The 23069-nt window shown below is 42.5% G+C and overlaps 1 protein-coding gene across 1 annotated transcript; it reads left to right on the top strand.

Annotated features, from left to right (window-relative positions):
- The first annotated feature begins 12931 nt into the window (after positions 1 to 12931).
- Positions 12932 to 18649, top strand: LOC147334161 (Fc receptor-like protein 4). Its single transcript, XM_086287327.1, has 6 exons — positions 12932 to 12962; positions 15455 to 15490; positions 15671 to 15931; positions 16011 to 16256; positions 16343 to 17851; positions 18346 to 18649. Exons 1-5 carry the CDS (start codon positions 12932 to 12934, stop codon positions 16519 to 16521), a joined length of 753 nt encoding a protein of 250 aa, XP_086143453.1. The 3' UTR covers positions 16522 to 17851; positions 18346 to 18649.
- The last annotated feature ends 4420 nt before the right edge of the window (positions 18650 to 23069 follow it).

The raw sequence follows: 23069 nt of genomic DNA, 5'->3' as shown, positions 1-23069 counted from the left end.
GGATGAAATGCTGTAGTTTGTCTCTGTGTTGAGGTGGATCAGTGATCCTGCAGAGTCCTGTCCTCCCTGTGATGGAGGGAGATGACGTCACTCTGCTCTGTAAAACAAAGACCACTCCCTCCAACCTCCCAGCTGCTTTCTATAAAGATGGCTCCCTCATCAGGAAGCAGCCTACAGGTCACATGACCATCCAGCATGTTTCCAGGTCTGATGAAGGCCTCTACAAGTGTGACATCAGCGGTCATGGAGAGTCTCCATCCAGCTGGATCACTGTCACAGGTGACACACTCACCTGTCTGTGTTTCTGCAGCTTTCAACATTCACAATGTGACGACAACTTAATGACTGTGTTTGCTTTATTTTAGGGGAACACACCACCACACCTCCACCTACATCCACACCTCCTGCTGTTCTCTTTGTGTTGTCATGTGTTGGATCAGTGTGTGTTATGGTTCTACTGGTGGTACTGGTGAGACGATATGCTCACAAAAATCTTAAAGGTGAGACCCAGGATATCTAGATTTCAAATGCATGCTTTTGGTTTGGTGAATAATCAAAACATTTATTAAGTGGAAATGTCTTATTGCTTGCATGCCTTGATGCTGATTGTTAGAAATGACAAATATAAATTTTTTTTGACATTTTTATCTGAACTTTGGTGTTAAATTTGGATCATTAGAGCAGCTCAAAACAAAGATTCAGAAAATAATGTCACAGACAACATCATGTAGAGGAACAGCAACACATCACATAGTGAAAAACAGCCAATTTAAAAACCGTACCGGTAATATTGTGAGACACTAGCTGTTTTGCCATTAGTGTAGATGTTGGGTATCGAAGGGTCCACATTTTCCTCATGCTCTTCATGTTACACCTTCCACTGGGGCCAACAGTGGCCTCTCCTCATCCCTTTTTCTGTGTCATCCTATTCCAGTAGTCAGCTTCTCATCAATGTGTCCTGGTTTCTCAACAGTGTGTGTGTGTGTGTGTGTGTGTGTGTGTGTGTGTGTGTGTGTGTGTGTGTATAATATTGACTTTTGACTTCTTTCTGTGAAACCACTGAAGCAACTTCTTTTTGTTGACACCAGTTAACTGTAGTCTGAGACTGATCAGACCTCTCACCACAGTGTGTCCTGGTTTGGCTAACAGACGTGTTCATGTTGTGAGAACACGTTTGCTTTGTGCTCTGTGGTGAAGCGTCTCAGTCTGTATTAAAAGAAAATGGCAGCTTTGTGGTCGTCTGCCTCCTATTCTCACCACTTCTGTCTGGTAAGATGATTTTCAGCAGAGGTGGTAAGAAGTGGAAAAAAACAACAACTGTGAAAACCCACATCTGTGTATAATTTTAATTTCTGCATAACCCAAAATAAAACCGTACTGTTACAGCTATAGTGTAATAATAAAACAATACTGTCATCATTGTACATGCAATCATTTTTGTTTGTTTGTGCAGTGAGTGATTCAACTGTAATCTACTCAACAGTGAGGACATAAGCCACACCAAAGAGGACCAGAGGTACAGCTCCTCCTTATTTTTTACACAGCTGAGTGAGCTGCTTGTTTCCAGACTATTTTCAGTCTTTTTTCCTGCCATTTCAAACAAGTTAAAGTTTTTCAATCACAGAAGTGAGCATTATAAATATGCGTTAAGAAATATCTTGCACTCTATGCAAGCGAAACTGAAAGCTCTCAGGTTTTTTATTAAAATGTAGCTAAAAAGTAATAATAATTTTTTAATAAATACGAATTTGTTGAGGTAAAAAATAAATAAATAAATAAGTAAAGTTCTTAGGGGCGACCGTGGCTGAGTGGGTTGGGAAGCGCATCTATAACCAGAAGGTCGCCACAGGGCAGCTGTGGCTACAACTGTAGCCTTCCTCCACCAGTGTGTAAATGTGAGAGTGAATGAATAGTGGCATTGTAAAACGCGTTGGGTGCCTTGAAAAGCGCTATATAAATCCAATCCATTATTTTTTAATTTTTTTTTTGTTGTTGTTAAAGTCAATACCTGTTCTTCTGGTGAATGCTCAAATTAAACATTAACATTAATTGTTTTGAGTTAAGTAATGACTCCCAAAGAAATGAATTTGTTACACTAGTCATTGTACAATGCTTCTATTACTGTAGCATTTCTCTGTAACACGGTGATAAGTTGTACTTTCACATAGTTACCAGCTCTTTATATAAACTTGATCCTTCATAGTTGCCCTCACATCCTTGTTACTAATCCCCTGCACTTCCTGAGACAATAACAGCCCTCTATCTGACCTAATTTGCCATTTTCTTGATTTTTGAATCATGACAACACAGTATTTTGGACAATCAATGAAAATGATTGAAAATGTGGAAAAAGTGACTATATGGCTTTTTAATGTCATTTAATGCTTTTCATAAGCTAATTGCTACAGATCTGTTCGTTTCAGGTTTGTTCTTTGCACATTTTAATCTTTTATAAAGCAGCTGGTTCCCTGTAAAGTCTGAACTGGGACTGTGGATGATGCAGTGAGGTGGCGATTGGAGATCTTGACTGAACTACAAAGTGTGTAATCATGTTTTCTGTTGTTTGAACTGTGTGTGTTTGTGTTCAGACATTGAACCAGAGCCAGACGTCTTCTACTCTGTACTACCAGTCCAGCAGTAGTAGTCTAACAGTCCAACCACTGACGTCCAGCTGCTGATCTTTAACTGGTCCCCCCAGCACATCAGACCAAAGGAGATCCACATGTTACAAAGAATTATATGTATTATGCATTCTATATCTTATTTTTCCAATTATTTAGCCACTCCAAATAAGATGTATTTTTAGCAGAGTTTTAACCTAGTTTCTCTGTGAGATTAATAAAACTTTTTTTTCCATTTTGTTTTCTCCATGTGATTCTGTGGGTTTCACCAAAGTGTCATATGGAAAATTGGGCTTCTCTCAAAGTAGTTGTGGCTAACAAATACACGCCTTTCACTGGAGAAGAGAAAGCATAAGCATGTAACTGGAATGGCAGCAAAATTCTGTGAATGTAACCTAAAAAGATGGGGTTAGTACGAGGGATGGGTATCGTTTAGGTTATATCCAATACCATTGCCAAAACGGTACTTTTGAAATAGCGCCGGTGCTTAAACGGTGCTCGAACCGGTGCTTAAAGAATAGAACAGAATAGAATTCAACTTTATTGTCATTGCACATGTCACTGGTACAGGGCAACGAAATGCAGTTTGCATCCATCCAGAAGTGCTTTAGCCATGATATAGACATATTACAATATATATTAGCAATAATATAGATATGTAAGTATATTACAGAAATGGGTCTATTATGGTATGTTATAATGTACACGGTATGAAGTATGTTATGAATATGCTATAACTACAAGTATGTACAGGCTGTAGTGAGTACAAGCTATGAACAGGATATAAATATGAAAAACTATACAGAATATGAAATAAAAAACTATACAGAAATATGAGATATACAGTTATACAGAAATGTGAACTATGCAAGTTATGAACAGTTGTAGGATTAATGTGAGGTCTCGCAGCAAGCTATCAAATATGGTGCATTTCTCAACTTTTAAAAAACGCTATGCGTTGCCAGGTTTGTCATCAGATTCGAGGTGTTACCTCCTTTGCACAGTATCGCAGTATTACCTTAAAGCACTTGTTGCAGGCTGCTGAGCTTGCATCTTTTGCTGTGAAGTACAGCCAGACTTTTGAACACTTCGCCTTGTGTATTTTTAATCTGTAGATCTACTCTAAAAGAATGTACATACCTCGGCCCGCCTACTATCCTTGCAAAGGTAAAATGATTGGCTAGAATCCAAAGTGTATGGCATCTCAGGAAAAAAAAAGTACAGAAATAAAGCATCGAAATGTGCACTGCTTTTCGGTCTGGTTACTACTGTTTATGGCAACCTGATACCGGTAACCATCACTAGTTAGTACTAAGAGTATGTGACTGAGGAAATAAATGTCATAATTTTTCTGTGTCACTAAGAAATTAGCTGATAAACTCTCATTGTACTGTGTATTGTTAATTGTATTTTTTTTCTCTTAATTTTAGGCAGATGAGAGAAACAAAACAGAACTCTGGTAGCAGCTTCAAAGATATGAATCCTTGCATCTCTACATTTTTTAAATATATTGATTGTAATTGATATAAACTAAAGTAATCTTTACATGTTAGGTTGGACGTTTATAAACTATTTTCAGCTGTGCTTGAGCATAATAAAATATAGAAAGAGAGAGCTTAGTGTTTATTGATAAGTAACAAACTCATGAACATGTGACCCAGAGTCGATCTCCTGAACCAGCACGGAGCTCAGACAAGTTTGAAATGGTCACAAATCCTATTTTGAAGTGTGCTGCAACCTTTTGGTAAAACAGTTTACAGCAGAGCTACTGCTTTATAACAAAAGTTTTGACATTTTGAGATCCACGAGTTAGACTATAAAACCAATGTAACCTATGTATAGGTTTAGGTTACATTTTACATTCATGCTAAAGAAAGATTAAGTGGAATGAAAAGGAGGGTATCATGAAATAACCGCAAGATATGTGCTTTTTTATCATTATTAGTTTTTAATTTTTAATTTCATTTTTTTTTTATTAAAAATTATTCGTGTGGGGAAGGGGTTTGTGTGTCCCAGGGATCACAGGGGCTATGTTATCTGGGGGCTTTGCCCCCTGGTCAGAATCAGAATCAGAATCAGAATGGGTTTATTGCCAGATGTTGAGGTTTACAACATTAGGAAATTGCTGCGGTGCTTCAGTGCAGACAATAAGAATTAAAGTGCTATGTAGAAAGAAAGATATGTGCATGAGATATACATGAGATATATACATGAGAATAAGAATTATGAGTGCTACGTAGAAAGATATATACATGAGTGCAGGTGGTGATCAGTGCCAAACATGAAATGATGCAGTGACACAGCGTAGGGTCATGTGTTAGTGGCGGGGACAGTCATGTGGTTATTGTTCATGTGTCCAACAGCAGAGGGGAAGAAACTGTTCTTGTGGCGAGAGGTTCTGGTGCGAATGGACCGGAGCCTCCTGCCTGAGGGGAGCAGGTCAAACAGACTGTGTCCAGGGTGAGAAGGGTCAGCTGAGATCCGGGCTGCACGCCGCAGTGTCCTGGAGGTGTACAGGTCCTGCAGAGATGGGAGTCTGCAGCCAATCACCTTCTCAGCAGAGCGCACAACACGCTGCAGTCTCTGTTTGTCCCTGATAGTGGCTCCAGCGTACCACACGGTGATGGAGGAGGTGAGGATGGACTCGATGATTGCAGTGTAGAATTGCATCATCGTCCGTGTTGGCAGGTTGAATTTCTTCAGCTGCCTCAGGAAGTACATCCTCTGCTGGGCTTTCTTGATGACGGAGGTGATGGTGGGCTCCCACTTCAGGTCCTGGGTGATGGTGGTACCCAGGAAGCGGAATGAGTCCACAGAGGAGATGGGGGTGTCAGTCAGGATGATGGGGGGGAGTGGGGCTGTGTGCTTCCTGAAGTCCACAATAATCTCCACTGTCTTCTGGGCATTCAGCACCAGGTTGTTGTGGCTGCACCAAGACACCAGACGTTCAACCTCCCTCCTGTAGGCAGACTCGTCCCCGTCCGAGATGAGCCCAATGACGGTGGTGTCATCTGCGAACTTGATTAGCTTGACAGACTGGTGGGTGGAGGTGCAGCAGTTGGTGTACAGGGAGAAGAGCAGAGGAGAAAGAACACAGCCCTGAGGGGAGCCGGTGCTGATGGTCCGGGAGTCCGAGACATTCTTTCCCAGCCTCACGTGCTGCTTCCTGTCCGTCAGGAAGTCAGTGATCCACCGGCAGATGGGATCAGGCACATTCATCTGGGAAAGCTTGCCTCGGAGATGGTCTGGAAGGATGGTATTGAAGGCAGAGCTGAAGTCCACAAACAGGATCCTGGCGTAGGTTCCTGGGGAGTCCAGATGCTGCAGGATGAAGTGTAGGGCCATGTTGATGGCGTCGTCTACAGACCTGTTGGCTCTATATGCAAACTGCAGGGGGTCCAGGAGGGGGGCCGTGAGGGTCTTGAGATGGGAGAGAACTAGGCGCTCAAATGACTTCATGACCACAGATGTCAGAGCCACGGGTCTGTAGTCATTTAGTCCAGTGATCCTAGGTTTCTTGGGGACAGGGATTATGGTAGAGGACTTGAAGCAGGCAGGCACATGACATGCCTGCAGTGAGGAGTTGAAGATGCCAGAAAACACTGGGGCCAGCTCGTTTGCACAGTGTCTGAGGGTGGCAGGAGACACACCGTCTGGGCCGGGAGCTTTCCGAGCATTCAGACTCTTAAACTGCTTCCTCACATCTGCTTCATGAATATGAAGAGTTGTGGTCGGAGGAGGTGGTGTGAAATCCTCTTTTGTGTGGGGTGAGGGGGCGGGTGTTGCAGGTGAACAGTTTGAAGGTGGTGATGGCTCTATGGAGGGGGGAGAGGTGGGGGAATGAGTGTCCAAAGTGCCTCTATTGTTGGGGTCGTTGGAGGTGTGAAGGCTGCCTGATGGCTCGTCAAAACGGCAGTAGAAGTCGTTGAGGGAGTTGGCCAAGAGCAAGTCATCAGTGGAGTGGGGGGTTTTAGGCTTGTAAGGTCTCCAATGGCAAATTAGTCCTGGGTGAGGAACCAGAAAAAGAGTCTGTGTAGGTTCTCAGTCATCCAGGTCATCGTAGTCAAAGGAGCTTGCAAAGAAAAGCGTCTGGACTTCTTTAAGTTACTTGAAGACGTTTCACCTCTCATCCGAGAAGCTTCTTCAGTTCTAAGGTCAAATGGTGGAGAGTCCCAGATATAAACCTAGTGGGAGTGACCCCCCACAGAGGGACAAAAGGACCCCCTGATGATCCTCTAATCGCCTGAGCCAAGGTGTGAAACTGGGTGTGGGCCCCAATCAGCCAGAGTTCCGGGTGGGTTCAATGTGAAACCGGGCCCCACCTTATCATGCGAATTCCTGAGATCAGATGGCCCAGGATGTGAGTGGGCGTTAAGGCGTCTGGGGAGGGATCTCAAAACTGGATTATAGATGGCAGAGAGTTGGTGTCGTAAACCCCCGCCTCTGTTCAAAGATGGTCGCTCACAGTGGACATAGATGGCTTCTTTCACTCCTCTTTCAAACCATCTGTCCTCTCTGTCCAAAATGTGAACATTGGCATCCTCGAAAGAGTGTCCTTTATCCTTAAGATGCAGATGGACTGCTGAGTCTTGTCCTGTGGAGGTGGCTCTTCTCTTCTCGGATGAGAGGTGAAACGTCTTCAAGTAACTTAAAGAAGTCCAGACGCTTTTCTTTGCAAGCTCCTTTGACAACCAGACAAAGAGCGATTCAGAAGACTCCTATGATAAGACTATCGAGGGAATAGTTCACCCTTCCCGGGATAGGGTTACCGGGGCCCCACCCTGGAGCCAGGCCCAGGGTAGGGTGCTTGAGGGTGAGCGTCTGGTGGCCGGGCCTTAGTCAATGGGGACAGGCCGGGCACAGCCCGAAAAAGGGACATGAGCCCATCTTTCTGCAGGCCCACCACCTGCAGGAGGCACTGTAGGGGTCGGGTGCATTGTGAGCCGGGCGGTGGCCAGGAGCAGAGGTCTTGGCAGACCGATCCCCGGCTACCAAGACTGGCAATTGGGACATGGAATGTCACCTCTCTGGTGGGGAAAGAGCCTGAGTTAGTGAGTAATGTTGAGAGGTACTGGCTAGATATAGTTGGGCTCACCTCAATGCATGGCTTGGGCTCTGGAACCAGCCTCCTGGAGAGGGGCTGGACTTTGTCTCAGTATGGAGTTGTCCCTGGTGAGAGGCAACGGGCTGGGGTTGGTATTTTGGATATTTCGGATTGCTGCTGTATGTTGGGGTTTCTGTGACTGGGAGGAACGGCCTCCCAGATCTGAACCCGAGCACCGTTTTGTTATTGGACCTCTGTGTAAACCACAGTTTGGCTATAACGACCATATTCGAACATAAGAGTGTCCATAAGTGCCCATGGCACCAGGACACTCTAGGCCACAGGTCGATGATCGATTTTTTTTTTTTTTTTTTTTTTTTTTTTTAAATGACATCAGAAACAGCAGTATGCGACATTACGTGATGGCAGAGCTTCAGTTCATCCTTTGTCTTTTTTTTTTTTTTTTTTTTTTTTTTAATAAATAGGACAGGGGGAATGAATGAGAGAAAGAGGGGGAGAGAAAGAAAGAAAACCAAAGGGGAGAAGAGACTGTGAGAAGGGGGGGGAAGAGAGAGAAAAAAAAAAAGAACTCCTGGGTCACCTGTATGGAGGAAAAAAAAAAACAAAAAAAAAAAACAAACAGAGGAGACAGCAAACAACAAAGAGCAACATAATAATAGAGAAAACAAAGCACCATCACAATAAACTAGCTAGTCATAGATATCAATATTTACTAAATAATAAACGATATTGTGCAGCACGCAAGATAGACAGCGCACAGTGTGCTTTGAAGCAGCAGCCAAGAAAGCTTTAGTCCGCGTCTGTGAATACCCATGTGTGCATACCTGTGTGGATCAGCATGCTTGCATTCCAAAGGTTTCTCCATGTAATGATCTGCTAGGGAGTGTGGGGGGGCCACAGCCCCGTCCTCCAGGGTGTGAAGCGGGTATGGAGGAGATCAAAACTCCAGACATCCAGAGGCCCCCAGAACACAAGAGACCATGGAAGACCAACAGAGGGGCAGCCGCGCCACTGTTCCAGTAAGAGCTGAGGAGAGTCCCAGATGAGGGCTCGCCCAGCAGCCGCGGAGCAGAAGTCAGGGGGAGTTGCAGTGACGCGCCCGTGAGCTCCGCCGGCCCCCAGCTGCGCCTGAGTGACCGAGCCCCAGGCCGAGAGGCCGGGGGCACCCCACCTCCAAAGGGGCCCGAGCGAGCCCCAGGCCCCAGGCCCCGACAAGCGGCCGCCAAGGAGTGAGCCGGTGTGTACCCGGACGCCCACCCCCAGACACAAAGAACCACCAACACACCGACACCTGAGGGAGTCCGCCACCGGCAGGGGAAGTGGTGGTGGGTGGAGATAGGCCTCCAAACCTTGGAGGGCCTGAGGTGTCCCCAGAGAGGTGGCGTCTGATACCCAACCTGACATATAGACACAGACATACAGGCACACACAGACACAAACATCCATTCCCACCCTCATGCTCTCATATGCACTCACTCCATACTCAACCAACGTGGAGACAGACATAAAGAGACGCTGTACACACAATCACACTCCCCAAGCGTACTCTACAAACCGGGTCTAGGTACCCTTGCCCCTGGAGGGGGGAATTGCACCCAGACCCAGGTGGTGTTACCCTTTTCCCTGCGGTGGGGAGAGGCAGACCACCCCGACTCCGCAGCAGCAGGGAGGCCCCACACCCCAGACCGCAGTCGGACGGCCAACTCCTCCTACTAGCCCTCCCGCTCCAGCAGGCCGCAGAGAATGGGGGTGGGAGAAGACTCCAAACCTCCCTCCACCCGCTCATTGTAGTGTTGATTTTGTAATCGTATCACCAGACCTAAGGTCATATGTTTTGGACACTCAGGTAAAGAGAGGGGATGACTTGTCAACTGGTCACCAGCTGGTGGTGAGTTGGATCAGGTGGCGGGGGAGAACGCTGTACAGACCTGGCGCACCTAAACGTACAGTGAGGGTGTGCTTGGAACGTAGCAGGGGCCCCGGTCCATGAGATCTTCAACTCACACCTCCAGCAGAGCTTCAACAGTATTCTGAGACTGGGGACATTGAGTCCAAATGGACCATTTACAGCACCTCCATTGCCGAAGCAACTGCACTGAGATGCGGGTGCAAGATAGTTGGTGCCTGTCGTGGTGGTAATCCTCGAACCAAATGGTGGACACCAGAGGTGAGGGGAGCCACCAAGCTGAAGAAGGAGTTCTACCGGTCTTAGTTAGCCTGAGGGACTCTGGAGGCAGCTGATAGGTACCAACAGGCTAAGCGTAACGTGGCTCAGGTACAGGCTGAATCATAAACTTGGGTGTGGAAGGAGTTTAGAGAAGCCATGGAAAAAGACTTTCGGACTGCCTCAAAGAGATTCTGGCAAACAGTCAGGCAACTCAGGAGGGGAAAGCGGTGTTCTACCTGCACTGTGTATAGTTCGGGTGGAGCGCTGCTGACTTTGACAGAGAAAATTGTTGGGCAGCGGAAGGAATACTTCGCTACGAGACTTTCAGTCCTTCTACAACCGTTGCAAGAGCTTGGTCCGCATAGCCAGGAATAAGCCAGACTTGTTCCTGGTGGGTGATAGGATAGGCTCCGCCGGGGCTGCCCTTTGTCACTGATTCTGTTCATAATTTTTATGAACATGATTTCACTTTCACTTCACTAGTGTCAGAATCTCATCTCTGCTTTTCGCGAATGATGTGGTTCTGTTGGCTTCATCAGATGATGGCCTCCAGCTTGCTTTGGAAGGGTTCACAGCTGCGTGTGAAGCGATGGCAACGAGAATCAGCACTTCCAAATCTGAGGCCATGGTCGTCAGCTGGGAAAGGGTGGGTGGAGTGCCCACTCTGGGTCAGGGATGAGTTCCTGTCGCAAGTGGAAAAATTTAAGTATCTCGGGGTCTTGTTCACAAGTGACGGGAGAAGGGAGCAGGAAATCAACAGATAGATTGGTGCGGCGGCCGCAGTGCAGCGGCCGCAGTGTGGCGGCCAAAGTGATGCAGACGCAGTACCGGCCTGTTGTGGTGAAGAGAGAGCTTAGTGTGAAAGCAAAGCTCTCAGTTTTCCGGTCAATCTATGTCCCTACCCTCACCTATGGTCACGAGCTGTGGGTAGTGACCGACAGAACAAGATTGTGGTTTGGCTTCCTCCGAAGGGTGACTGGCCTCTCTCTTAGAGATAGAAGTTTGGCCATTTGGAAGGGGCTCACAGCAGAGCCGCTGCTCCTCCACATCGAAAGGAGCCAGTGTAGGTGGTTCGGGCATCTGACAAGGATGCCTTCTGGGTGAGGTGTTCGGGGCCAGTCCCATGGGAGGAGGCCCCGGGCCAGACCCAGGACACGCTTGAGAGATTATATCTCCACCCGGCGACCCGGCCCCAGGTAAGCGGAAGAAAATGGATCGATGGATGTTTATATTAGAAGTATTACAGCCTAATCTAGAAGCTTCTGAAAATCAAGATTTTCACAGACTGTTTCAACAACATCCTGGCAAAATCTTTTCATTAAGTCTTTAAGTCAATCTTTATGCACAGTTAAACATAAAATTGTCAGTACACATGTATAAACATCTCCCTCTAGTGGCCAAATATAAACCATGTGTGAGGATGGTCTTAATGTAAAATGTGAATCATAGTGTTCCAGTCAGTCATCAGTGTGTCTCTGCACAGCTGTAATTAAAATGTGTTCAGAGGGCCTCAGTGTCTGAATGGCTCCAGTTCAGCTCCATAACAGCAGCGTCCCTGGTTTGATTCCTGTGTTTCCTGTGCTTCCAACCAGCTCATATCTGCCTCTTGGCAGACATGAGCTGGTTATGGTTATGAGCTGGTTTTAAACTAAAGTCTAAAATACTTAGTTAAATTTAACATTATATAATTCACATATAAAACTATGAATTGTAATTTTAAATGGTTTAAAAGCATGTAGAATAGCATATGTAGGCAAGTATATTTCTCCTTTTTTATCAAGAAGCAAAGACAAAAAGGGGAAAAAAAGAAACAGGGCAGGGTTTGTTGGTTGAATCATCTGTCCCTACCAATGCCAAAACCAAATCTACGCCCTTGGTTATAATGCTTCTATATACTGAAAAAGTCTTTTTGGTGAAAGAGGTTACAGCAGAGCTACTGCTTTATAACAACAGTTAAATAGTTTAAGATCCACTAGTAAGACCATAAAACCAATGTAACCAATTAACTGTAGGTTTAGGTTACATTTTACCTACATGGTGAAGAAAAATTAAGTGGAATGAATAGGAGGGTATCACGAAATAACAGCAACCTTCGTGTTATTTTATCATCGGCAGTGTTAATTTAAGTACGTTTTTTTTAAGAAAAATAATTCTTCCATTGTTTATATTAGAAATATGACACCTTTACCACAGTCTGTTTCATCACATCAGGCTTTACCAGGAACTGCACATGTGTGAGGACAGTGTTATTGTAAAATGTGAATCATACTGTTCCAGTCAGTCATCAGCAATTTTCCCTCTAAGCGTGTATGTGCGTGTGAGCAATCGTGCACTGCTGACACGGACTCCCCACACAGAAAATCTGCGCAGCGCACAAAAACAAAATCCAGCCTGAATTGGAATTAAAGTAAACACATGTATTTATTTTATGTCGCTGATTTTCTGTGCATGGAGTGTCAGCAGTGCGATTGCTCACTCGCTCAGCTTAGAGGGAACAGTGGTCATCAGTCTGTCTCTGCACAGCAGTAATTAAAATGCGTTCAGAGGGCCTCAGTGTCTGAATGGTTCCAGTTCAGCTCCATAACAGCAGCGTCCCTGGTTTGATTCCTGTGTTTCAGCTCATATCTGCCTCTCTCACTGAGGGGGACGTAACTACATGGAAATGGATTTGTTCATCGACCAAACTACAGATCACTGAGAGCAAAGGAAACTTGAGTTTGTTATGTGTGTGCATATATGACATAAAGGCAGGTTGGATACATATTCTGCTGTCTTTTTAAAACACTGCTTATTTTTTATATTGCACAGGTTTTTATGTCTGCCGGTCATTATGTTTAACACATCTTAGTTATGAGACAGGCAAACTGAAAGGCAGATTTTAAAAGCTGTCTACCGATATAAGGTGAAATAATGTTAGCATTTGTCCCTTTACATTAAAACAAAGGTGAGTCTCCTACCACTGTTGGGGTGTTATTTCTTGTGCCAATAAGAACAAACCACAGACTCAGAGGAAGAGGGCGGGCTTTACTTGGTGTCAGTGAGAGAAATGAAAAAAAGCTCAAATGAGTGAGAAGGACGATGAAGGAAACATCTGTGCTGTGTCTGCTCTGTAAGTAGAATCTCTGTGTTTGTTTGAATTCTTGTACTTTGACTGTCTGCTCTCCTGATAACTGATGATGGAGGAGAAGACATGAAAAACAAATCAGGCTGAATTCAAGTTCAAACACCACGAGGACCAACTGCAGGTCTGAACTGACTCTTTATCTTTGCTCAGGAGTCGAGGAAACACAGCAGGCAGTGAAAAGCTCAAATCATTTTATTTTTCTTACACAATTTCCTTTTTTAAAATTTTTTTACATCTAAACCTCTTCCTGCGGGAAGGAAGTATGTAATCAGTTCTGTTAATTTCGTTTGTCTGTCTGTCTTTGTTAGCAAATTAGCATTCACGATTTTTCAACAAAATTTTTCAAAATAATATTTACAAATTATTTACAAATATTTACAAAAACATTTACAAAAACATGTAATGATAGATACCAATAACAGCTCAAGCTGATTTCATTTTAGTAAAAATTGCTCTCAAGGTCATATATATATATATATATATATATATAAATATATATATATATATATATATATATATATATATATATATATATATATATATTAGGGGTGCAACGATACACAAAATTCACGGTTCGGTTCAGTTCGATACTTTGGTGTCACGGTTCGATATTTTTTCGATATAAAAAAAATGTTCATGCCTTTTTAATTTGTCATTTATTAAAATTATAAATATATATTTTAACTCAAAAGTACAGTTTTTAAATTTAACCCTAACCCTTGTGCGTGTTTTTTATTTTGACATTGAATGCGCACCTGCGGACCACTTATGTGCAGCCCTGGTTATATAGCTCGTCATATCGCAGCCACAGAAATTCTTTTGTCCATGAAACCATAAAGCTGCACTTTCTTTTTGCCTTATAGTCTGATTTGTCATAACTTCTCCGTTTTGTGGTAAGCTTTTCTTTGGCTGTCACTTCTTCACCCTGACCTGTCTTATTTGGCTCAGCAGAACTAAAATAATATAAAATATATATCATATATCCTGCTGCTTTTACACAGGCACTCACATAACGCTCAGCGATTCTCTGCGCGATCAACCTCTCACATGTTTAAGCTTGCTGCGGGAGATTTCACTTGTCATGTTTGCATAGTAAGCTAACGATTAATAAGACGATGTCAGAGGAATTGGTGCACAAATTATCATCACTCACAGATCAGTGCTGTCGCTCTCTATACACAGTTCGCACGATTGCAAAGTGAAAGCAAAAAAACAAGCGCAAATTCAAACGCGATTTCAATATGTCACATATTGACAGTGGCTCACCGATGCCAATGACATAATTACCCAGCTACATTTCTGAAAGAATGCAAAAGCATTGACATATATTTTTCCTTCCTACAATAGCCCGAAGGGGAGGGCAGAGAGAGATTTTGGTACCCCGACTGGAAAAATCCAGTCGGGCTACCCAGGTGGCCTTGCATGGAATGGGAAGGAACAGACTAAACACAGTCGTTATCAGGGTGTTGTTGTTCAGCTCCAGCCTTGCAGCTGGCGCCAAAGGGGTGTCCGCATAAGTGTTGGTATTTTTTACTTTAGTGCGAACAGCTCATATGAATTTCAAAGCAGTTCTACAGTCTAACACTAGCTTCGCCATGCTTGTGTTCTGTGATGTTGTCATTTCTTGTGCTCAAGGAGCCGATTTCTGAGAACTCACGGCAGTGTGCCTCCCCGAGATTTCATCCAATTTGTACCCAGAGATGTTATTCCGGGCTAGCCCTTCCGAGATGTATCCAGTCTGCAGTCAGAGATCTTATTCTGAGTATTCACAGCAGCCGTAAGCCTCTCCAAGATCTTATCCGTGCTGACTCAATGAGCCCATTTTGAGAAAATCACGCCTCTCCCATCATTTCAATCCCAGCGGGCAGCCTTGTGGGGGTTTGAACAGCCAGTTCCACTTTCTTAATTCTTCGATAAGTCAGGGCCAAGCCAGCTCCGATCCGCCAGAACCCTGTTACCATGGTTCCGAATAGGTAGATATCTTCAGCACTCAGGCTCACCCAAGCCCAGACTTCTCGTTGAGAAAGGGGTGTCAATTGCATTTAGGGACCAGTTGATCCAATCCATAATTCCTCTTTTAGGTTTTAGAGAACAGACTGTGAGAGAATGTTCCAGGGAAAATACAAAAAAAAAACAAAAAAACAAGAGACTAGACAAGGACATAAGAGGCTAAGCAGGGAAGGTAAGGGAGAGGAGAAAAGTTATGAGTACAATACCCTACGATGTCACAAAGACACCAAAAAATTTCACAAACGCAATCTTAAAACTCTTTTTTTTTACAGATTATTTTACAGAAAATGTCTTATAACATCAACATTTTAGTTTAGCTCAATCTCTCAGAGGTTGACAATTTGCAGGCATCAGAACAGAAAATGAGCAGATACATGAGAGAGATGAGTTTGTGTGTTTGTCAGCTGTTTGTGTGGAGTTGTTCTTTATGTTCACCTGAAATCAACCTGAGTGTCATTTCTCTTTAGTTCTGATCTCAGTGCTGAGCTGCACAACAAACCAAGGTCAGTAACCTTCTTCTGTCACAGTTTAAACCTGAGAAATGCTCACTGATATGACCTGATTGGGTTCATGTTTCACAATGGATGATGAGATGAGATAAATCTTCCTGCAAAATACCATTTTAAAATGGTTTTGACAAAAATCTAACAGTGATCATCAGTTTTTCATTTTAACCCTCACAGCTCGTCTGACTGTGAGTCCCAGCAGCTCTCAGTTCTTTGAAGGAGACTTTGTGTCTCTGAGCTGTGAGGAGGACGACAGCTCTGCTGGATGGACTCTGAGGAGAAACACAAGCAGACGACAAAGGACTCAGTGTGGAGATGGGTGGGGAAAACCTGCTGGTTTGACCTGTAACATCACTGTTTTCCCATTGGACAGTGGAGTTTACTGGTGTGAGTCCAGAGAGGGTCCCATCAGTAACATGGTTAACCTGACAGTCACTGGTAAGCTGAGTGTGTGGAGTTAGTGTTGATGAAGCTGTGTGTAAATGGATGAAATGCTGTAGTTTGTCTCTGTGTTGAGGTGAATCAGTGATCCTGCAGAGTCCTGTCCTCCCTGTGATGGAGGGAGATGACGTCACTCTGCTCTGTAAAACAAAGACCACTCCCTCCAACCTCCCAGCTGCTTTCTATAAAGATGGCTCCCTCATCAGCAGTGGGTCTTCAGTTAACATGACCATCCAGCATGTTTCCAGGTCTGATGAAGGCCTCTACAAGTGTGACATCAGCGGTCATGGAGAGTCTCCATCCAGCTGGATCACTGTCACAGGTGACACACTCACCTGTCTGTGTTTCTGCAGCTTTCAACATTCACAATGTGACGACAACTTAATGACTGTGTTTGCTTTATTTTAGGGGAACACACCACCTCTCCTACTGTTCTCTCTGTGTTGTCATCTGTTCGATCAGTCTGTGTTCTGGTTCTACTGGTGTTACTGGTTCTGCTGGTGAGACGATATGTTCACAAGAAACCCGAAGGTGAGATATTAAATATGTGCTTTAACGGAAGCATTTATTATCACTACATGTCTTAAATACACAATGGTTAGAATATATAAATATGGGAAATTTTTTTCACATTAAATTTTTATCTAAAAATTTAAATTTAATCTAAACGATTAAAACAAAGATTCAGAGAATAATGTCACAGACAACATCATGTAGAGCAACAACACATCAAATAGTGAAAAACAGCCGATTTAAAACAGTACCCGTAATACTGTAAGACGCTAGCTCTTTTACCATTAGTGTAGATGTTGGGTATCCAAAAGTCCACATTTCCCACATGCTCTTTATGTTACACCTTCCACTCGAGTTACTTATGTTGTAGCATTGAACACAGGCCCTCTTCTCATCCCTTGTCCTGTGCCTTCCTATTACAGTAGCCAACCTCTCATCAATGTGTCCTGGTTTCTCAACACCTGACGCAGATCTTGGTAATGCGGGTGACGCCCAAGCTGGTATGGCTTCTGTTATCTGTCTCTTGTTCATACCTCAGGTAGGTTCGGTTAGCATGGGGGGAACTATCATAGGGAACCTTACTGGAAACAGACACCCTGGTTGGGAGTCTGAAACTTCAAAGGCGACTTGTGTTAACAGTACACTATCCAGCTGCATATATACATATATACACAAATGTGTTTTAGGAAGAATAAAATATCTCAGACCTATTTAGTTCAACTGTTGCAGATCTACAGGTTTTGTGACTTTTGGCGGAGCCATAATTGAGCATTAAATCTCTCAGCAGAGTTGACTATTATTTAGTTCGTATCAGGTAGACTTCACTATCACCACGATGTCTAAAGAAACAGACTCTTCACTGTTAATCATTCATTGATACAATGAAGTATTTTTACTTCTTTCTGTATGAGAAACCACAGAAATGACTTCCTTTTGTTGACACCAGTTAACTGTAGACTGAGAGTGATGAGAGCTGTCACCACAGTGTGTCCTGGTTTGGCTAACAGAAGTGTTCATGTTGTTAGAACAAGTTTGCTTTGTGCTCTGTGGTGAAGCGTCTCAGTCTGCATTAAAAGAAAATGGCAGCTTTGTGGTCGTCTGACTTCTATTCTCACTACTTTCTGGCAACATGTTTTTCAGCAGAGGTGGTAAGAAAGGGGGAAAAACAACTGTGAAAACCCACATCTGTGTATAAAAGCTATCATTTCATTTCTGCCTAACCCGAAATAAAACCGTACTGCCGCAGCTATAGTGTAATAATAACACAATACTGTCATCATTGTACATGCAATCATTTCTGTTTGTTTCATTGTGCAGAGAGTGATTCAACTGTAATCTACTCAACAGTGAGAACACAACCCATCAATTACGAACAAGTAACGATCACAACACACAGGACCAGAGGTACAGCTACTCCTTTTTTTTAACTTTGGATGCAGCCAAGTGAGCTACTTGTGTCTGATTTCAGTCTTTATGTTAATGTAAGCTAATCTTGACCCAAGTTCACGATATCAAACTGCCCATCTCCCCGAAAGGAAACAGTTTTCTAGTTTTTTAAAACAATTGAGTTGGTTGGTTTACAAGTCTGAAGAGACACCACTCAATCAGCCAGTGAACAGAGCAAAGAGAAAGAGAGACAGAAAAGGTGTAACTATATGGCTTTTGTCATTTAATGTCATTTAATGCTGTTTATAAGCTAAGTGCTACAGATCTGTGGGATTCAGGTTTGACCTTTGTGAATTGCTTCAACCTTTTATAAAGCAGTCGTAAATCAGCTGGTTCCCGGTAACGTCTGAAGTGGGACTGTGTGATGTAGACAGGTGGTGATTGGAGGTCTTGATTTAACTGCAAAGCTTGTAACAATGTTTCCTGTTTGTACTGTTTCTGTTTGTGTTCAGACTTTAAACCAGAGCCAGACGTCATCTACTCTTTACTACCAGTCCAGCAGAAGTAGTCCACCAGTCCAACCACTGATATCTAGCTGCTGGTCTCTAACTGGTCCTCATAGTACCTCAAACAAGAGGACATCCACATGTTACCTATATCTTCTTTTTCCAATTATTTTGCCATTTCAAATTGGATGTATTCTGAGCAGACTTTTAAACGTGGACTTAAAATCACCAATAATAATATAATGGTTTCTGTTTCTCTCATAATAGTGATCTGTTTTCTATGTTAGATTAATAAAACTTTTTTCTAATTTATTTTCTTTGTGTGGTTCTGTGGGTTTTACTGAGATCTCATATGGAAAATTGGACTTATCCCAGTTTAGTTGTGGCTAACAAATACACGGGTCATTTCACTGGATAAAATTAAGAATAAGCATTAAACTGGAACAGCAGCAAGATTCAGTGAATGCAACCAGTAAAGAAGGGGTTAGTACTGAGAGTGTGTGAATAAGTTTGAGGTCTCTATTTCCTCAGTCACAAAGAAAATAGGTGTATTTTTTATTTTAATTTTAGGCAGATGAGAGAAACAAAACTGTAGCATCTTCATAGATATGAATCCTTACATTTCCCTATTGTATTTATATATTGATTGCAATTAATATAAACTAAAGTAATTTTTACATGTTAGGTAGGACTTCAGAAAATTATGAAGGTTTTTCAGCTGTACTGGAACAAAAACAAAACAAAACAAACAAAAAAACAAAAAACATGTAGACCCAGCTGACTCAGACAGCTGAGTGTTTACTGATAAGTAACAAACTTATGAATATGTGACCCAGAGTGGATTTCCTGAACCAGCACAGAGTCAGCACCTCAGACAAGTTTGAAACAGACATGATTCCCATTTTGAAATGTGCTGCAACCTTTTGGTGAAACAGGTTACAGCAGAGCTGCTTTATAACAGCAGTTAAACATTTTAAGATGCACTATTTAGACCATAAAACCAATGTAGCCAATGTGTAGGTTTAGGTTACATTTTACCTACATGCTGAAGAAAAATCAAATGGAATGACTAGTAGGGTATCATGAAATAAAAGCAAGATATGTGTTATTTTATCATCATTAGTGTTAGTTTAATTACGGTTTTTTTTTAGAAAAACAATTCTTCCATTGTTTATATATCAGAAGTATTACACTGTCTCCACCGTCTGTTTCACCAAGTCAATCTTTATGCATAGTTAAACATAAAACTGTCAATGTATCAGGAACTACACATGTACAAATATTTCCCTCTACTGGCCATAACCATGTGGAAGGATGAGTCACAGTCTGGCTTAGGCAGTATGAAGTGAGATAGAGGTCCCAAATAGCCACGCAAAACAAAACTTTACTATTAACCCTTTAAAACCGGTCGGAGCGGGCACGCTCCATTTTGCGTAACTATTTTTAAATCTCCATAGAACTGCAACCACGTAAGGAGTTATACTTACATCTTATGCCATCAGCTTGTCCTAGGTCATGGTTTCCTTCCACATAAAGCTTTAGAAAAACTGCATAAAAAACACTTGCAGCAACAAAAACATAATATTCCAGAAAAACACTTTGTCAATCCGATCAGCTGTTCGCAAAACTTCCTAGGTTTGAATAGACATTAGCCCAAACTATCATATGTCGGCCATTGCCTGCCTAAAGCTGGAAGTGACATAATTTTCGCGAAAAATGTTGTATTTTACCTTCAGGGCCTTATAAGCCTACACTGGTGTTTTTAAAAGTCATATTTGACTTTATGCTTTTCTGTATAGTTTCTGGGATGCTTTGAAGTCAAATTGTACTGCTGGAAATAGTTTATTTTGATTCATGAGGTTTCTATGGACTTCATACATACATATTATTACAATTTGGGCTATAATGGTTGTATTGATGTATAGCAACTTGAAATGCTCCCAAAATTGGCACTACAGCATGTAAAAATATAAAGATAAGCTCTGGCTTACTTGGTTCTATAGTAGGTCTTGAAGGGTTTAGCCTATACTAAAAAGGGCAATCTTGACAAGACACAAATGAACAACTACAGGCCGATCTCAAATCTCCCATTTTTAAGTAAGATCATTGAAAAAGCAGTTTCTCAACAGCTCAATTACTTCTTGAAACAGAATAACTGCTATGATGCCTTCCTGTCAGGTTTTAGACAGAACCACAGCACTGAAACCGCTCTGACCAAAGTGTTTAATGACATATGTCTGAATACAAACAGTGGAAAAATGTCAGTCTTAATTTTACTGGATCTCAGTACAGCGTTTGATACAGTTGACCACAACATATTACTCAAACGACTGGAGAACTGGGCAGGTCTTTCAGGAACTGTACTAAACTGGTTCAAAACATACTTAGAAAACAGGAAATACTTTGTATCAATCCGGTTGTTCAGTGATGACGCGGCGAATCCTACTTCCGGGCCTAAAGTAGTCTGCGTTTAATATGGCTTTTGTGTTGTTAACATGTTTAATGTTATGTATTTTCTTCTATTTGATCTCAAAAAGCTCCTAAAACAGTCAGTGATCACTGTTGACCTCCCTCGGCTTTTATTACCGCTAATCATTTATTTAAGCTCAGTTTTTAAAACCTTAGGATGTAACTACAGCCCAGCCCATGCAGCAGTATATGAATGACTAACCTCGTATTATGGATGGATTATCTCAGTTGTTCTCAGTTGCTCAAATAATTTCCCCCAGGGATCAATAAAGTATTCTGATTCTGATTCTCCTGGCTGAAGTTTGGTCCTTTTACAGCATCCTGCCATGCGATTACATTTGTTCCTGACCACCGAGAACACTCACGTTAACTTTTATCGAGTGGAAAAAAAGTTAGCTTGTTTATATTATGCTAACATAGCTGTGTCGCTAGCGGTCACGTAGCACATCATTATATACCAGCTAGCCAAACTTCAGTAACCCTACAAATGTCACTGCTTTTTAGTTTTCTGTCTTTATTTATGTTGGAAGTGATAACAGAGCTGTATGTTTTAATTTGTTTCCAAAACCCCGCAGTCAGGACATGCTATATTGTATTTAGATAGAAGCTAGCGAGCTAACTCCCTGCTAACTTCTAACTCCGTTAAATGTCATAAATTCCGTTTTCATGGATGCCTGGATGTTAAACTCAATTGTTACAGCTGGTAGAGCAGAACGCTGATCATTTTATTAAAGATGAAAGACTTTAGACAGTTTTTCAACTCTCAGTAATGCCATAGTGATCGTTTGATATATGGACCTGCAGTGGAGTTTAGGTCCAGACACGGCTAGTGACGTCAGACTGAACAACCGGATAGGTAACTTCACATCTGAGCAGACAAGTATCACATGTGGAGTTCCCCAAGGTTCCATCTTGGGACCCCTTCTGTTTAACATTTACATACTCCCACTGGCACAGATTATAAAGAACAACAAAATAAACTATCATAGCTATGCAGATGACACACAAATATATATCACAATGTCACCAGGAGACCGAGGCCCTGTACAGGCTCTTGGTAAATGCATTGAGGAAATTAATGACTGGTTGTGCCACAATTTTCTCCAGCTAAACAAAAACAAAACTGAAGTAATAGTCTTTGGTGCCAAAGAAAAACGATTACAGGTCACCAGAGAACTTCAATCTATACACCTAAAAACCACAAACCAGGCGAGAAATTTGGGTGTAGTGATGGATGCAGACCTAAACTTAGAAAAACACATTAAGACAATAACAAAATCAGCTTACTATCACCTCAAGAATATATCAAGGATAAAATATCTGATGTCTTAACGGGACCTGGAAAAACAAGTCCAGTCCAGCTCTGAGGTCTTTACACTGGCTGCCTGTCAGTCAGAGGATAGACTTTAAAGTTCTGATGCTGGTCTATAAAGCTCTGAATGGTTCAGGACCAAAATACATCAGTGACCTCCTGACTCAGTATGAACCTTCCAGATCCCTCAGGTCATCTAGATCTGGTTTTCTATCAGTTCCCAGAGTCAGAACCAGACACAGAGAAGCTGTATTCAGCTTTTATGCTCCATATATCTGGAACAAACTCCCAGAAAGCTTCAGATCAGCTGAAACACTCAGTTTATTTAAATCCAGGTTGAAGACCCACCTATTCTCAGCTGCATTTGAATAAAACACCAAATACACACTTTTAAGCTTAAATTACAAAACTTACATTTAACTACTGATTTTATCTACTGTTCTGATTTTATCTACTGTTTTTTTAATAAATTTTAAGTCATGCTTTTTATTTTTTTAAATGTCTCTGTAAAGCACTTTGAATCACCTTCTTGTTGAATTGTGCTATATAAATACATTTTCCTTGCCTTTCCTTGCCTACTATCCTTGGAAAGGTAAAATGATTGGCTAGAATCCAAAGTGTATGACATCTTAGGGAGAAAATGCACCATAATGTGCGCTGCTTTTCGGTCTGGTTATACCCTTTATATCAGAACCACAATGCCATAATGGCACCGGATACCAGTTCACATCCTTAGTGCTGATGCAGCAGATCAGGAGGGTGACCATGTGAAAAGAGGCAGTGACAATGGAATGACTGGTCACACTTGGACTGCTTGGTTAGCGGCTGGCGGCTATATGGGTGGGTACGAAGACCATCAGTTGGCTTGGCTGGCAGTGTTAATGTGACCTCTCGGGTAGTTCGGTGGGTTTCTGTGGACGGGCTGTCTTGACAGGCCCCAGATGCAGTC

Source organism: Aulonocara sp. 'chitande type north' Nkhata Bay, linkage group LG3 (assembly GCF_057382095.1).
Source record: "Aulonocara sp. 'chitande type north' Nkhata Bay isolate Kocher_YH1m ecotype deep benthic linkage group LG3, A_spYH_male_GT1.1, whole genome shotgun sequence".
Lineage (NCBI taxonomy): Eukaryota > Metazoa > Chordata > Actinopteri > Cichliformes > Cichlidae > Aulonocara > Aulonocara sp. 'chitande type north' Nkhata Bay.
The sequence above is the reverse complement of the archived record's forward strand: the minus strand, read 5'-3'. Positions and strand labels throughout refer to the sequence as shown.

Coding starts and splice junctions, on each gene's coding strand:
- LOC147334161 (XM_086287327.1), top strand. CDS start 12,932: ATGAAGGAAACATCTGTGCTGTGTCTGCTCT. Junction 15,491..15,670: donor GAGCTGCACAACAAACCAAG/GTCAGTAACCTT, acceptor TAACCCTCACAG/CTCGTCTGACTGTGAGTCCC. Junction 16,257..16,342: donor CAGCTGGATCACTGTCACAG/GTGACACACTCA, acceptor GCTTTATTTTAG/GGGAACACACCACCTCTCCT.